Raw genomic sequence first — 18411 nt, 5'->3', positions numbered from 1 at the left:
CATTCAAATTTTTAACTCATAACTTCAATTGTGATGTTTTTGCTCTGTCCGAAACTTGGCTTTCTTCGCGAGATGATATCTCTTTCCACGATTTTAATATTATACGCTTGGACCGCGATGACAGATACGGAGGGGTACTATTGGGGCTCAATAAGTGCCACTCATTTTTTCGAATTGACCTTCCACCTATTGGAGGGATCGAAGCTGTTGCTTGTCATGCAAACATCAGAGGCAAAGACCTCTGTATTGTCAGCTTGTATTGGCCTCCGAGAGCTGCGGTTAGCCGCAAACAACTTGATGACATGTGCTCACTCCTTCCTGAGCCACGATTGATCTTGGGAGACTTCAATTCTCACGGAACTGCCTGGGGGGAACAGTACGACGACAATCGTTCATTGTTGATATATGACCTTTGTAACAACTTCAATATGACCGTTTTGAACACTGGGGAAACAACACGTGTGCCTAAACCTCCTGCTAACCCAAGTGCTCTAGACCTCTCGCTTTGCTCGAATTCACTATCGTTAGATTGCAAGTGGAATGTAATCCAGGACCCCAACGGTAGTGATCACTTGCCAATCAAAATTTCCATCACCATTGGGTCGAATTCTTCTGAATCTATAAACATGGCATATGACCTCACAAGACACATTGACTGGAAAAAATATGCGGACGCGATTGCTCTAGCCATCAATTCCAGAGATGGTTTACCTCCATTGGAGGAGTATAACTTCCTTTCTCATTTGATCTATGACAGCGCGGTTCGCGCTCAAACGAAACCCATCCCAGGCTCCACTATTCGTCGAAGGCCTCCCAATCTATGGTGGGATAGCATATGTTCCAAGCTTTATGTAGAAAAATCGAATGCATTTAAAGCTTTTCGGAAACGTGGAACCCCTGAAAATTTTCAGACGTATTTGGACCTTGAAAATCAATTTAAAAACTTGATCAAAGGGAAAAAACGTGCTTATTGGCGAAATTTCGTGGGAGGTTTGTCACGAGAAACGTCAATGAAAAAATTATGGAAAGTGGCTCGAAACATGAGAAATCGCTCTTCAACGAATGAAAGCGAAGAATATTCACATCGATGGATTTTGAATTTTGCACGGAAGGTTTGTCCTGATTCCGCTCCTGTGCAAAAAATTGTTCGAGATATACCACAAGGTAGGTGCGATCTTGATTCCGAGTTTTCGATGGTAGAATTCTCTCTTGCTCTGCTTTTATGTAACAATTCTGCTCCGGGATCGGATAGAATTAAGTTCAACTTGCTGAAAAACCTCCCTGATGTGGCAAAACATCGCTTGTTGAATTTATTCAATCGGTTTCTGGAGCATAATATTGTTCCAGATGATTGGAGACAAGTACGAGTTATAGCTGTTCAAAAACCCGGAAAACCCGCGTCCGACTTCAATTCGTACCGCCCAATAGCAATGCTGTCTTGTATACGGAAATTGTTGGAGAAAATGATCTTGTTTCGCCTTGATCGATGGGTTGAAACGAATGGCCTACTCTCAGATACACAATATGGGTTCCGCAGGGGCAAGGGGACGAATGATTGTCTTGCGTTGCTTTCTTCAGAAATTCAAATGGCTTACGCCGAAAAAAAAAACAAATGGCTTCAGTATTCTTGGACATAAAGGGGGCCTTTGATTCTGTTTCAATAGAGGTTTTGTCAGACAAATTACACTCTCGGGGTCTGCCGCCTCTATTGAATAATATGTTATATAATTTGCTTTGTGAGAAACATTTGAACTTTTCTCACGGAGATTCGGCAGTAAGTCGGGTCTCTTACATGGGCCTCCCCCAGGGCTCATGTCTAAGCCCCCTTTTGTACAACTTCTATGTAAGCGACATCGACAATTGCCTTACACAAAATTGCAGCCTAAGACAACTTGCAGATGATGGAGTGGTGTCTGTCGTAGGACCAAACGAATCCGACCTGCAAGGACCCTTACAAGATACTTTGAACAATTTTTCAACCTGGGCCATTGGGCTAGGGATCGAATTCTCCACGGAGAAAACAGAGATGGTGGTTTTTTCTAGGAAGCATAGACCAGCAAAACCAAAGCTTCAACTTTTGGGTAAACCGATCACTCATGCTATGTCATTCAAGTATCTTGGGGTCTGGTTCGACTCCAAATGTACTTGGGGGGCCCATATTAGGTATCTGAGTAAAAAATGCCAACAAAGAATAAACTTTCTCCGTACAATTACCGGCACCTGGTGGGGAGCCCATCCCGAAGATCTTATAATGTTGTATCGAACAACTATTCTCTCAGTGATGGAGTATGGCAGTTTCTGTTTTCAATCCGCTGCCAAAACACACCTCATTAAACTTGAGCGAATTCAGTATCTTTGTCTCCGTATTGCGTTGGGATGTATGCCCTCAACGCATACCATGAGTCTCGAGGTTTTGGCAGGCGTACTCCCACTAAAAGATCGCTTCAATTTATTATCTCTTCGGTTCCTCATCCGGTGTAAGGTTATGAATCCATTGGTGATCGGAAATTTTGAGCAATTGATCGAGCTAAATTTTCATTCTAGATTCATGAGTTCATATCATGAATTCACCTCTATGCAGGTTGTTCCTTCTTCGTATATTCCCAACCGTGTTTGTTTTCCTGACTACATCAATTCCTCTGTACATTTCGATCTGTTCATGAAGGAGAAAATCCATGAAAATCCAGATTATCTTAGATTGGGGTTCGTTCCTACAATCTTCAATGCAAAGTATGGGCGTATCAATTGTGATAATATATACTTTACTGATGGGTCCTCTATGAATGAGTCCACAGGATTTGGAGTGTTCAACGTATTTTTTAGCACCTCACACAGTCTTCAGAATCCTTGCTCGGTATATATTGCTGAATTGGCAGCGATATACTGGGCGCTGGACAGCGTCGCCTCACGACCTGTTGAACACTATTACATTGTAACGGATAGTCTTAGCTCTGTCGAAGCTATCCGTTCAGTGAGGCCGGAAAAGCACTCGCCGTACTTCCTTGAGAGAATACGAGAAATTTTGAGTGCTTTATCCAGCTGTTATGTCATTACCTTTGTCTGGGTCCCTTCAAATTGCTCAATTCCGGGTAATGAGAGGGCTGACTCATTGGCAAAGGTAGGTGCAATTGAAGGCGATATATATCAGCGTCAAATCGCCTTCAATGAATTTTATTCTTTAGTTCGCAAAAATACCATCGCTAACTGGCAACGCAAGTGGAATGAAGATGAATTGGGCCGGTGGTTTCACTCGATTATCCCTAAGGTTAGCCTCAAACCGTGGTTCAAAAGTCTAGACTTGAGTCGGGACTTTATTCGCACCTTCTCCCGACTCATGTCCAATCACTGTTCGTTAGATGCACTACTCTTCCGTTTCAATCTTGCCAGCAGCAATCTCTGCGTTTGTGGCCAAGGTTATCACGACATCGAGCACGTTGTTTGGTCGTGCGAGGTGTATCTGGTCGCCAGATCGAATTTAGAAAACTCCCTTCGGGCCCGAGGAAGACAGCCCAATGTGCCGGTGAGAGATGTGTTGGCTCGGATAGACCTTGATTACATGTCCCATATATATGTTTTCCTTAAAGCTATAGATCTTCGTGTGTGATTGTTCCTACATCCTTATACCCTCCTTTCCTTCCTTTGCGGGTAATTCGTCCCCTTGCTTTAAATAGTAGAATAAGTTGAAATGTAAATAAACTATAGATATACGAATATATTTAAGAATTGAGTGCTCATCAACATTGTTACAATTTCCTTATATCCCATCCTTCTCCTAAAAATATGTCACCCTTCTAAACTCGAGCACACCGCGAGTAATCGGTTTTCCACCTTACTAACCATAGATGTAAGAAAATTGTTTATATATATATATATAGTTTTAAAAATATATTTAAGAATTCGGCTCCTTTAAACTTAAGTAACTGAGCCTGTAAAAATAAACGAATTAATAAAAAAAAAATAACATGTGCTAAAAATTAACTTTGGGTGTACCTTATTGTGTGATGATTCATGAGGCAATGAGAGTGACTCAATAGGGCACTGGGTGCTGTTACCACTACTATCCCCTTATGTATGGCTGTATTTGAATTAAATAATCTGAATGATGTTATCGAACTGATATAAAAATTTAATTTATCCTAAATAGAAGCGAAGAAATAGAGTTGAGAAAAGGTTGGGCTAATGTTACCATCCCAGTGATTACGTGCATCGTACATATAATTAAATATGAATACAATACATTCGCCGTTCATAAATATTTAATAACTAGCTAACCCGGCAAACTTCGTCCCGCCCAAAATTTGTTTTTGTTATCAATACCTTCAAACATTCACGTTTTCTTAGTAAGCGCAAGTTCATGAGTCCAACCGCATATCAGATTATTTTCAGACACAATTCTCGTTCAAGATTTTTCAACCACTTGCAAATAACATATATCTCCGTTACATGGAATAATCTCAATATACCTAATTTGGTTTCATTTACTTGATTAGTTCTCGAGTAATACAAAAATTGGTGTTCCATATGCATGGCAGCCCCCCTAAGAGAGGGAAAAGGAATATCTTACCACCGTAAAAACATTTATTGCACCCAAAAACCTCCAGATGTCTAATTTGGTTTCATTCGCTTGATTGATTCTAGAGTAATGTAGAAATTTGTGTTTCATTTGTATGGCAGCCCCCCTTAGAGAGGGGGTGGAATGTCTAACCACCACAGAAACATTTATTTCACCCTAAAACTTCTAGATGCCTAATTTGGTTGCATTTGGTTGATTAATTCTCGAGTAATGTAGAAATTTGTGTTTCATTTGTATGGCAGACCCCCCCCCCCCCTTATGGAGGGGGGAGGGGTCTCAAACTATCACGAAAACCTTCCCCGGCCCCAAAAACCCCCACATACCAATTTTCATGTCGATCGGTTCAGTAGTTTCCGAGTCCATAAGAATCAGACAGACAGAAATCCATTTTTATATATATAATATATAGATTCAAAAATGCGATCGATTCATTCACTTTCACTCTCACAATTGTTTTCAACAATAGTATCCTTCATTCGATTCGGTGTATATGCGGTTATGATGCATGGCCGAAATCATGTATCATATCCGCAAATACATGGAATTAAATGAAGGGATACTATTGTTGAAATCAAAAACCCTTTACAAACCCTAGGCAGCGGATCGATCGGCTCGGGAATCGATGTAATCCTAAATAATACGACAATATCATGAATCTACCTAAAGTCCAGTGTTGTTAAGAGGAAGAGCAGCTTCGCAGTTGAAATTCTCAGAATATACTTTGACCGGAGAGCAAGGACGTTTCGGATATGCTCAAAAGAATAGAACTTCGTTGTCCGATTGCATAAAATTGAATAAATTTTATTTGTAGCTGAATCATCGTTAGCGCTGGCTTTGCACATTTCATTTTTCTAAAAGGGCCTATGTTGTACAACTGATTTAACAAATTTCTAACGTAACTGGAATTTATAAAAAAAAAGGAAAACACTACGCAACAATTCGATATTTTCATAGTTAAAAACTGGATCACATTTTAAATCGTCTTGTATTTTTCATCGTATCACTGCTGTTTTTGCGAAACGCTTTCAGGTAAATTAGAGTAATCACGTCCCGAAGTTTATTTGGATTATTCAGTACTCGCTACTAAGGATTAGTGGTGCTACGCAGTGAAAACGAAAGGGGGAATTCTATTGTTGTCTAGTTATACAGGTTTTGTTTTACTGATTGTCCATCCAAAAGAAATGTGTTGAATAACGTGTTAACTTATTGTTTGCATCGTGGAATGTTTTGTTAGTTTATTTCTTCACTTAAAAAAAAAAACATTGCAAATATTGCGAGTATTAGCAATTATTCGAGTTGAGTAGAGTCTTTCATTGATCGTTAATTAACTACTTTGTGCAAGTTACGTACAGCTGGTTATTTATTTCATACATGTAAATAGAGAATTTTAGAGAGTTGAAAAAGGATTTTTATTTTAAACTGCTATTATTTAAATAGTTCTCCTTTGATTGGTACATTTGGACTCACGTGCAATATTTATATACTGTCGCTGTAATTTTTGAAATTTTAGAATTTTTCAAAAGCCGAAACAAATAATTTTCTTTTAAATTTATGATTCAATGTATTAAGTGCATGGAACACTTTATCTGATATGCGTCGATATATTCACAAATGAATGGGGTTTGGTGACATTGAATATTTAGACTCCACTATACATGATGGGTTTATGTGAGCTGTTTTAATGTTGAAATTTTGTGACCCCACACAAATCATGATTAAATTTACGATCGTGTTAAAGCTTTCGGTTGTCATAAATGTGTATATAAAATCGTATAACATAATTACGAAATGGGGTATATTTGCGTTGATTCCTGTTAAAATTGAATCACCAGTTATGGATATTATTTTTGTGGTGATTTCATTTTTCTGCTCGTTGTACTGAATCTATCAGCCTTCAGACGATTTTGGGTGTTAATATAATGTATAGGAACAGTATGCAAGTGTCGTGGGTATAAGGATTCTATGCTATTCTGCTGTTACTTTTGGAAGTATATATTTTTCCGAGAAGGAAAAGCAGAAGGCGTTTAGTGCATGTTATTTTAGGAACGTACTAAACAACCGAATGGTCCCGATGTGTGCATATTGAATCACAAAACTTAATCGTTCAAATATGTCAGTAGTTTATATTAAAGCTTTTTCGATTGGAAATCTATCATCACGTTTTTTTTTCAATGGTTAATTACTAGAGAAATTGAATGATCTGATTTTTATAGATTAGATTCAAAATTTAGGACTCCACCATTTAAGATGTTATAAAACGAAGGAGAGAGATTCTAAAAATTGTTACCAACTATCTGAGTTATTATATTAAGCAATTATTTTGGCAAATTCGAACCTTCTTCAAGACGTTATGTCATTGAGCTTTGCGTCCATCAAATTTTTCTCCGATAAGTAAACGATGGACATGATCGACACTTTTCACGCGTTCATTTCTAATTAGAACCTGAAGCACAGTTTTGACATTGGAGACGTCATTTTGATATGGTCCCGAAATGTATTGCACTGCATGCATGCACTTATTCAAATAACTGTGACCTCTGTCAATATAAGGGTATCACCTTTATATAAACTCCACATCAATTGAATCCAGAAATATTTAGAATCCGGAATCACTGTTCATTTTTAGCAGCGGTCGTAGTAGGCGTATCAGAAATCTATTGACAGCAAGTTGTTGAGAAAACCTATATCTTTCGACAATAAAAATTTCATGTTGATTCGTTTGGTGTCGAATAAGGTGCAGGATGGAAGCAGAGATAAAAAAGTTGATTTTGGAAACTCTAACCAAAGTACCATTCAGAAAATCCGTATGTGAGAAGATTATCTCCGAAAGAAGGAGCAAAATCTGGTCGACAAAAAATGCGTTCGAAAATTGTACAATAAGGATTTCTTCTTCTTCTTCTTTTTGGCTTTAAGAGGGTTTAAACTTTTCAGTTCATTCGCCTCTAGTAGCAATAAGGTTTTGATGCATGCTGATGGTTAAGAATGCATGCTGATGGACGACGAAACGTGAAGAAGGATTTTAGTCAGTTCCCAGGCCTCGAATTCTATAAGGCCACTGCCAGAGGAGATTTTCTCCGCAAATTGAAGTTCGTTTTCGCTGATAAATGGAAGATCTTGATTTGGCAAGGGATTTGCAGCTGTGGACAGGAAACCAAGGTTCTCGTCACAAACAAGACAATGGATTTGAAGATGTATAGGGAAGAAAGCCTGCAGAAACGTTTCCTTCCGTTTATTAAGGCCATCAAGGTCCGGTGAAGTTTTGACCAGATTTGGCGAGCTACCACTGCAGTCGAGAGGTGCTTCAGTGGTACCATGACAATGGGGTCGATTATCAAGCGGAAATTGAGCGGAATTGTCAAGCGGAAATTGAAAAAGGATGCCAAATTGACTCGGGATGCTGTAGACATGAAGAGATCATGGAATAAAATGGCCGCTGAGGTTGACCAACAGAGAGTTTAAACTTTGATGGAGTCGGGTATCCGAAGAAAGTGCGAAAATTCATTAAAACTGTAACGGAATAATTCTTTCAATCTTTTTTTCTAAAACGAACAATAAATTATCCGCATTTTAATATAAAAACATTTTTTGTACCTCCAACCAATCCCGAGATACACCTGGTTTTGTGATTTCTGATTCTAAATGTTTCAAGCCTTATTATGGAAGAAGAAGCAAGTGAATAACCTGGATATGAAGTGCTAAATTTAATGCGTCTGTGAGTCAACGAATTTTTGTTATAGTTTTTACACGGTGATAGATACCATGAACTTGGTTGTCTGATATGTCTATCTACGAGACATTTTAGTCAGTCGATGATAGGCCTAAAACATAAAATCTTCCAAAATACGCTGTCAGTCAGAGTTGATTACAGGGAGACTACAGAGTCTACAGGCTAACGTTTTATGAATGTCGATCATTCCTCACCGCTAGTTTGTTTTGGAGAACATCATGATGGTTTAAAGCGTATATTTCTGAATCCCAGACGCGCTACCTTTTGCAATTGGCGTCTGTATCTCTATCTTATGGTTTCAGTTTTTGGTCTTCAATTAAAAATATGAAGGAGTGTTATGTTTTTAAAACACCTGGCTTTAAAAGGTTGTATGTTAAAAATGTTAAACCCGAAAATATGTACATATTTTTTCTCCCGCTACTAACTCCGGTCCAGTATTAATAACACTCAAAAAGTTCTGTTCCAAAGCTACTCCTAACGTGTACTTACTTTAGCTATCAGATTAAAAATGGTCAAAATTCAGTGTACACAATAAGTACGAGTAAAATTCAACAACGTCCGAGTAAGAGCCTTCTTCGGGTTCCTCACGTGCTATTAATATTTCGGCTAACGAACGAAATAAATCGTGTTACCTTAAGTCCCATCAAATCAACATAAGAGAGATATTAACAATTATTTAATTAACCAGGAGCCACGGTCGCCAAATCCGAAGCGTCGCCTACAAATTGCTTTCGTATTAATATCTTTGGAAACATAGGAAAAGAGGAAATCACTAGCATCGCGTTATAGCAGAACTTCTAAGCAAGCAGGATTTGGCATATTCTAAAAAGAGAGAGAAAGCAAGTAATGGATTTGTTCCAATCGTTACTCCTAGAGTAAGCGGAAGTGCACCGGTATGGTTTTGTATTGTTACTAAGCTGTGACCTTATCATTTACCGTTTGGCCCGAATCCGCTTGCGTCACCGCGGCTGCCGCTTCATCTGTTTCAGTAGCGACCGGCTCGATGGAGTCCTGCGAAGGGGTTGATATCACACTGGGAGCATGGCAAGGCGATAACTGTTCCGGGCTTTCACTGGGACTAGAGATACCTTCGGTCACGGAAGGTAAAAGAGACTCATTCGATGGTTGCCTAAAATGATATATTAGAATTCAGTACCATGCACAGAAAGAATATTTATATATATTTATTTATTTATTTATTTATCACCGTCTCGAATTGTTTATAATTCCACAGACTGAATCCTTATTTTAAATTCTTAATCCTATTTTTATATTGTTCATAAGAAAAAATATTCAGGAGACGGGTCTTCTAACTTGTGTTGATATATGTTCAAACTTAAACTCAAAATAACGAGTATTAATGACAGAAAATCCCTTATATCAGGTTTATGCATATAAAACAGGTTTTTTTTCCATTAAAAACACATGTTTGTTGTTCTTGAATACATTAAAAATATTTTATTCAAAGTAATGATCAATGGAATTTGCACCATTTTTTCATTTTTCAAACAATTTATGAATGACACGTAAAAATAAGAATTTCTATGTTGTTGCCATCGAGTCATTTTTGCAAATTTTAGTAAGAATTGAAGTGCCACTCAGCGAGTATCCTATAGACAAGAACAAAACGTCATCGGAAGGAACCACGTCGGGTTGAGTAGCTCAACCGTTTCTTTGGCCAGTCTTGCTCGGTGTGGAGACGGAGTGAAGAAACGCCTCAGACTAAATCATACTGTTGTCGAATACACAATCGCAGCTGTTCAAAGCGTCTAATACAGGAGAAACCTATTGATTACGACCAAGTATTCGATAATCTTCAATATTATGTCAACCTACTTTAAGAGATCCTCCCCTTCTCAAAACCCGCAGAACCCGCGAATTGTGGCTAGCCGCAAACATCCTGCTGACATATGGTCACTTTTGCTTAGGCCAAATTCTTCGAATGACTTTTGTAACATCTTCAACAAACTGGGGAAACAACACGTGTTCCTAAACCTACTGCTAAACCAAGTGACGTTGATCGTGCACTTTTGTATGCTCGAAGTCATTATCGTTGAATTGCATGTAGAATTTAATACAATGATAGTGATCATTCGTTAATCAAAGCTTCTAACATTAATGGATCGAATCCTTGACATCCAATAAAAACGACTCCTGACCTTACACATTGGTTGGAATGAATATGAGGACGCGATTGTTCTAGCCATCAATTCCATATGGTATACACCCTTTGGAGACTATGAATTTCATACTCGATGAGCCATTGAGGCGAAATTTTGTTCTATTTTAGGGCTCTGTTTTTACTTCAGTAAAAACATTGGGAAGCACTTTTTGTGAAATATTCGATGGATTATTGAGGAAAAAGAATATTGAATTGTCGAAAATGTTATAAGTCCGATAGAAATAGATGTTGACGTATTTAGGCTATTCTTCTGCCATTTTTGGCTATATAATATGCTTGGGGTCACCAAATTTGTATGAGGATTATTTTTCAAATATAACCACGATAAATAATAGTATTTTCTAAAGATTCAAGAGGAAAAGATCCTCAAATATTGTTTCACAGTAATGTTGAAGTGGTGGGAAACGTTAGTTTGGTTAATTTCGTTGTTTTATGAACTACACATAAATACTACACAAAACTTCGAAGGAAATTTTATTTCTCAAGCATTGAAATAGGTAAAGAAATCATTTTAAATAAATCAAAGCGAACTTCTTAAAATAAAACGATTTTCTTTCAGTTTTTTGAAAACTATTTTTGGCAACCTTGTTCACAGTCGATACCAATTGTGAACATTCTCAAAAATTCTCAACATTGTTCGATTGCCGTTGTTGTAACTCTCCATTATTGTTGGACAGTATAGGTTATCAAATCAGTGATGTAGTGTTGGGTGGATGATAGCATTCCCAGAATCCACGGTCATTAGTTATTACTTGGCATTTCATTCGCTATCTAACTCTTGACGAGTAAAGTTCAGTGTCGGTATTGTGCGTTGCCACTTTTGCTATTGTGCTATTGGTACGAGTGAATCGTGTACGAGTGAAGGTCATTGCTGTCCGCTTTTGACCTGACCTTTTGTGAAGTGGAACGAAGGAACAAAGGAAGCAGCGCTCTTGCAGCGAGCCGGATTGCGGGTGTTGAACTGATTCGGCATAACGGGATCGCCATCGCGTGACTGTCGCAAACGGGATTCATCATCATGTGGCTGCGTAAGCTATTCTTGCGCTATTGTGTTGTCTCCGTAGCGCGTAGCCTCTGTCTCTCCCTGATTAGGGCAGTAGAGCGCATTATTGGAACAACTTATATATTAAGGTACACATATTTATTATTAATATTATTATTAAATTCATTTGTTCATTGTTTAATATTATTATCATAATTTTTTTTTGCTATTTTTTTAAGATTATTGTTAAAATCAATAATAAATTAGAAATAAGACAGAAATATTTGTAAAATGGAGAATAGTGGAGGATCTCCAGAGATGGAGATCTCCGATAATGAATCTCATACAAGATCTGGGAAAAAACATAAACGAGTCCCTCATAAGGAAGATAATTCTTCTGGGGACGAATCCGTTCATCCTACCAAGAAAGAAAAGAAAATTGCAAGCCTCCCTTCTCAACCCACTGTTACTTCCACTCCCCCTCTCCCATCATCGATTTCGCTTCCCCCTTCTGATGCTACCGATCCAACCCAATCCTCGTCCTCGTCCTCATCCTCATCCTCGTCCTCGTCCTCGTCCTCGTCTTCCCCCTCTGTTGTCTCCGCTCCACGTGTCAAAGTTTATCCAGAAGATGCACCTGGAACTGGCCCTTGGGTTGTTTTCCTCCGGCCAAAACCGAAAGGAAAAAACCTTAACGTGATTCAGATCATGAAAGATCTGGCCAGATACACTTCTGTATCTGAAATTCGCAGGGTTAGACCGAACAAATTGCGAGTTGTCGTGAATGACCGGAAACACGCAAACGAGATTGTTGCTGATCAACATTTCACTCTCGAATATCGAACATTTATACCCTCCCATAACGTAGAAATTGAGGGGGTGATAACTGAAACGGGTCTGACGAGCGAACAAATAAAAGCAGAAGGAAAAGCCAAGTTCAAGAAGCTCCCCTCAATGGAAGTGAAAATCTTGGACTGTCGCCAACTCGGGAAACTTTCCCATGATGGGGACCAAACTAAATTTACGCCGTCCGACTCGTTTCGAGTCACCTTTGCTGGTGCCGCCCTCCCTGACTATGTTATGGTGGACAAATTGAGACTACCTGTGCGACTCTTCGTGCCAAAGCCCATGACTTGCAACAAATGCAAGTCAGTTGGTCACACTTCGGATTATTGTGCCAACAAGGAGCGCTGTGCCACTTGCGGAGAGCAACATGAGGGGAAATCCTGCAGTGCGACTGAGCATAAATGTCCATATTGCGGGGGATCCCCACACGAGCTCTTAGTTTGTGAAAATTACAAGAGTCGCTAGGAGAAACAGAAGCGCTCTTTAAAGGAACGCTCGAAGCGCACATTTGCGGAAATTTTGAAGGGCGCTTCGCCACTGACCCAACAACAAGAACAACCAATCTCAACACACAATACCTTTTCCACGTTGCCAGTTGATGAAATGGAAGCGGACACAGCTAGGGGGGCACATCGTTTATTTTCAAAGGGAATCCCCGGCGCAAAAATGTGACCACTCCCAAAGCTTATATCCTCTGTTAGCTTGCCTAAAAAGTCGAGTGCAGCGGACAAGCAAAACCAGGTTCCTCCTGGCTTCCGTGGGAATATCTCATCTTCGAACGACCCAGCATTCGAGGGGACATCAAAAACCCCAACTGTCCCTATTTTTCCGTCCAGTTCAACTTCCCAATCGGGATTTATAAAGTTGTCTGACCTTTTGGATCAAATCTTCAAGTGTTTTAATGTTTCCGACTCCATCAGAACCATTGTCATCTCAATGCTTCCAGTATTAAAGACAATTTTGCAACAATTGATGCAAACATGGCCCCTCCTTACAATGATTATCTCTCTTGATGTCTAATTCAAATAGAGAGGTCGGAGATATCACTGTTTTACAGTGGAATTGTCGTAGTCTTATCCCTAAATTGGAAACATTCAAATTTTTAATTCATAACTTCAATTGTGATGTTTTTGCTCTGTCCGAAACTTGGCTTTCTTCGCGAGATGATATCTCTTTCCACGATTTTAATATTATACGCTTGGACCGTGATGATAGATACGGAGGGGTGCTTTTGGGATCAATAAGTGCCACTCATTTTTTAGAATTGACCTTCCACCTATTGGAGGGATCGAAGCTGTTGCTTGTCATGCAAACATCAAAGGCAAAGACCTCTGTATTGTCAGCTTGTATTGGCCTCCGAGAGCTGCGGTTAGCCGCAAACAACTTGATGACATGTGCTCACTTCTTCCTGAGCCACGATTGATCTTGGGAGACTTCAACTCTCACGGAACTGCCTGGGGGGAACAGTACGACGACAATCGTTCATTGTTGATATATGACCTTTGTAACAGCTTCAATATGAACGTTTTGAACACTGGGGAAACAACACGTGTACCTAAACCTCCTGCTAACCCAAGTGCTCTTGACCTCTCGCTTTGCTCGAATTCACTATCGTTAGATTGCAAGTGGAATGTAATTCAGGATCCCAATGGTAGTGATCATTTGCCAATCAAAATTTCCATCACCACTGGGTCGAGTTATTCTGAATCTATAAACATGGCATATGACCTCACAAGACACATTGACTGGAAAAAATATGCGGACGCGATTGCTCTAGCCATCAATTCCAGAGATGGTTTACCTCCATTGGAGGAGTATAACTTCCTCTCTCGTTTGATCTATGACAGCGCGGTTCACGCTCAAACGAAACCCATCCCAGGTTCCACCATTTCCCGAAGGCCTCCCAATCTATGGTGGGATAGCCAATGTTCCAAGCTTTATGTAGAAAAATCGAATGCATTTAAAGCTTTTCGGAAACGTGGAACCCCTGAAAATTTTCAAACGTATTTAGCCCTTGAAGATCAATTTAAAAACTTAATCAAAGGGAAAAAAACGTGCTTATTGGCGAAATTTCGTGGGAGGTTTGTCACGAGAAACGTCAATGAAAAAATTATGGAAAGTGGCTCGAAACATGAGAAATCGCTCTTCAACGAATGAAAGCGAAGAATATTCACATCGATGGATTTTTAATTTTGCACGGAAAGTTTGTCCTGATTCCGCTCCTGTGCAAAAAATTGTTCGAGATATACCACAAGGTAGGTGCGATCTTGATTCCGAGTTTTCGATGGTATAATTCTCTCTTGCTCTGCTTTCATGTAACAATTCTGCTCCGGGATCGGATAGAATTAAGTTCAACTTGTTGAAGACCTCCCTGATATGGCGAAACATCGCTTGTTGAATTTATTCAATCGGTTTCTGGAGAATAATATTGTTCCAGATGATTGGAGACAAGTACGAGTTATAGCTATTCAAAAACCCGGAAAACCCGCGTCCGACTTCAATTCGTACCGCCCAATAGCAATGCTGTCTTGTATACGGAAATTGTTGGAGAAAATGATCTTGTTTCGCCTTGATCGATGGGTTGAAACGAATGGCCTACTCTCAGATACACAATATGGGTTCCGCAGGGGCAAGGGAACGAATGATTGTCTTGCATTGCTTTCTTCAGAAATTCAAATGGCTTATGCCGAAAAAAAAAACAAATGGCTTCAGTATTCTTGAACATAAAGGGGGCCTTCGATTCTGTTTCAATAGAGGTTTTGTCGGACAAATTACACTCTCGGGGTCTGCCGCCTCTATTGAATATCATGTTATATAACTTGCTTTGTGAGAAACATTTGAACTTTTCTCACGGAGATTCGGCAGTAAGTCGGGTCTCTTACATGGGCCTCCCCCAGGGCTCATGTTTAAGCCCCCTTTTGTACAACTTCTATGTAAGCGACATCGACAATTGCCTTACACAAAATTGCAGCCTAAGACAACTTGCAGATGATGGAGTGGTGTCTGTCGTAGGATCAAACGAATCCGACCTGCAAGGACCCTTACAAGATACTTTGAACAATTTTTCAACCTGGGCCATTGGGCTAGGGATCGAATTCTCCACGGAGAAAACAGAGATGGTGGTTTTTTCTAGGAAGCATATACCAGCAAAACAAAAGCTTCAACTTTTGGGTAAACCGATCACTCATGCTATGTCATTCAAGTATCTTGGGGTCTGGTTCGACTTCAAATGTACTTAGGTATCTGAGTAAAAAAGTCACAGGAGGGTTGTGTCCGAGACACGACCGCAGTAGGACGTAGGATTCCGTAAGGCTATATGTTGATTTTGGATATGTTTGAAGAATTACATCGTTAAACTCTTTGATAATGATTTGGTGGCCTCCTGAAAAGGGCCGTTTTGTTTGGTTGTTGGGTATTGTTTGTTCACTCCACCAGTGTTTACCGAGTGATGATGACAGAAAGATGATAAACAGTCGTTGGATGGTGCGTATCAGATAAAAGATACCGAAGTGGAGCGAGGTATGATGAAAACCGCCCTCTGTGTCCCTAGACGAGATGCGTCCTGTGTATGGATGAAATAAAGAAAAAAAACTCACCAATTTAATATAAGATAGCTATCAATACCGAATACAATGATCAGTTTTTCTCATCAGTAAAAACATGTTACTTTAATATAAAGAAAACATTTGAAATGGAAAAGGCAATTTTCATTTATAATTTTTACTTTATGAGTGTTTATTCAACCCAATGCGAATTTTAATTGGACTAACAACACCTAATACTATATGTAGAGCAATAACTCCTTCTAATATTTCTCCATTTTTTTCAATTTTTCTCGCCGTATAAACTTTCCTTGGATGAAAATGAACACAACTAAACAGACAGCTTAAACCAAACGACCTGTTCTCGAGCGGGAACATACCATGGTTTTTATTTATGAAAATTTGAATAAATCGTTTCATATATCAAGTCATTTTTAACACAACTGCTACCAAATACACTTACACTTGTGCTAAATTTCTCGGAATACATGATCGGTGATATGAAATTTCACGAAGCAACTAACATTAAAGTTCCAAATTTAAATTTTATTTGCTAGAATTAATCGTATCACTCACCTTACTTGCAATATAAAAATGTCCCCGACTTGCATATATTTGCAATGCTGATTTCCCCCGGGCACCTTGGTTATGAAGTTTCTGTAAGGGAACATTTCGGTAGGAACAAAAGTTCCCCCTACTTTCATGTATTTGCAATGTATTTGCAATTCCCCCAGGCAGCTTGGTTCTGATGTCTTTGTTAGGGAATACAATTCGGTGGGTGCAAAAGCTTCCCCTACTTTTATGTATTTGCAATGCCGAATTCCCCCAGGCAGCTCGGTTTTGATGGCTCTGTTAGGAACCCGCCGCATGTGTCGTCAATTTCGACCAATCATAAATGGGTATTTCCGTTAGGAAAGGGGTTGAGATTTTTAAAATGTTAGATAGTTAGTTTCATGACATATATTATTTTCTTCAATATAAAGAATTGTTATGGAGTGCCGAAATCGATTGACGCGAAAATTTTATCAATCCATCATGAAATGACTGAGCAATAAGCGTTTGAAATTGGACAATTTTCACGATGTGCTCGATTTTCGATTTTCAATTTGCACCCCAATATGTTCCCGAAAGACGTAATCCTACGTCAAAATGCCAACAAAGAATAAACTTTCTCCGTACAATTACCGGCACCTGGTGGGGAGCCCACCCAGAAGATCTTATAATGTTGTATCGAACAACTATGATGGAGTGATGGAGTATGGCAGTTTCTGTTTTCAATCAGCTGCCAAAACACACCTCATTAAACTCGAGCGAATTCAGTATCTTTGTCTCCGTATCGCGTTGGGATGTATGCCCTCAACGCATACCATGAGTCTCGAGGTTTTGGAAGGCCTACTCCCACAAAAAGATCGCTTCAATTTATTATCTCTTCGGTTCTTCATCCGGTGTAAGGTCATGAACCCATTGGTGATCGGAAATTTTGAGCAGCTGATCGAGCTAAATTTTCACTCCGGATTCATGAGTTCATATCATGAATTCATCTCCATGCAGGTTGATCCTTCTTCGTATATTCCCAACCGTGTTTGTTTCCCTGACTACATCAATTCCTCTGTGCATTTTGATCTGTCCATAAAGCAAGATATCCATGGATATTCAAATTACCAACGATCGAGGATCGCTCCAACGATCTTTGATGAAAAGTATGGGGGTATTATCAATTGTGATAATATGTACTTTACTGATGGGTCCACTATAAACGAGTCCACAGGATTTGGAGTGTTCAACGAATTTTTTGGCACCTCACACAGTCTTCAGAATCCTTGCTCAGTGTATATTGCTGAATTGGCAGCAATTCATTGGGCGCTGGACTGCGTCGCCTCACGACCTGTTGAACACTATTACATTGTAACGGAAAGTCTTAGCTCTGTCGAAGCTATCCGTTCAGTGAGGCGAATGATTGTCTTGCGTTGCTTTCTTCAGAAATTCAAATGGCTTACGCCGAAAAAAAACAAATGGCTTCAGTATTTTTGAACATAAAGGGGGCCTTCGATTCTGTTTCAATAGAGGTTTTGTCGGACAAATTACACTCTCGGGGTCTGCCGCCTCTATTGAATATCATGTTATATAACTTGCTTTGTGAGAAACATTTGAACTTTTCTCACGGAGATTCGGCAGTAAGTCGGGTCTCTTACATGGGCCTCCCCCAGGGCTCATGTTTAAGCCCCCTTTTGTACAACTTCTATGTAAGCGACATCGACAATTGCCTTACACAAAATTGCAGCCTAAGACAACTTGCAGATGATGGAGTGGTGTCTGTCGTAGGATCAAACGAATCCGACCTGCAAGGACCCTTACAAGATACTTTGAACAATTTTTCAACCTGGGCAACCTGGGATCGAATTCTCCACGGAGAAAACAGAGATGGTGGTTTTTTCTAGGAAGCGTAGACCAGCAAAACAAAAGCTTCAACTTTTGGGTAAACCGATCACTCATGCTATGTCATTCAAGTATCTTGGGGTCTGGTTCGACTCCAAATGTACTTGGGGGCCCATATTAGGT

The 18411-nt window shown here is 39.5% G+C and overlaps 1 protein-coding gene across 8 annotated transcripts in view; it reads right to left on the bottom strand.

Annotated features, from left to right (window-relative positions):
- Positions 1–6761: 6761 nt before the first annotated feature.
- The window catches only part of LOC129780319 (calcium/calmodulin-dependent protein kinase kinase 1), a 289361-nt gene continuing 277711 nt past the window's right edge, over positions 6762–18411 (bottom strand). For all 8 annotated transcript variants that reach the window (XM_055788443.1, XM_055788441.1, XM_055788447.1 and 5 more), the window contains 2 exons: positions 9237–9429; positions 6762–9122 (listed from right to left, as the gene is read on the bottom strand). In XM_055788443.1, coding sequence (XP_055644418.1) covers positions 9084–9122; positions 9237–9429 — 232 coding nt within the window. In that variant the 3' untranslated portion in view covers positions 6762–9083. The remainder of the gene's footprint in view (positions 9123–9236; positions 9430–18411) is intronic.

The sequence above is a fragment of the Toxorhynchites rutilus genome, chromosome 3 (assembly GCF_029784135.1).
Source record: "Toxorhynchites rutilus septentrionalis strain SRP chromosome 3, ASM2978413v1, whole genome shotgun sequence".
NCBI lineage: Eukaryota > Metazoa > Arthropoda > Insecta > Diptera > Culicidae > Toxorhynchites > Toxorhynchites rutilus.
The sequence above is the reverse complement of the archived record's forward strand: the minus strand, read 5'-3'. Positions and strand labels throughout refer to the sequence as shown.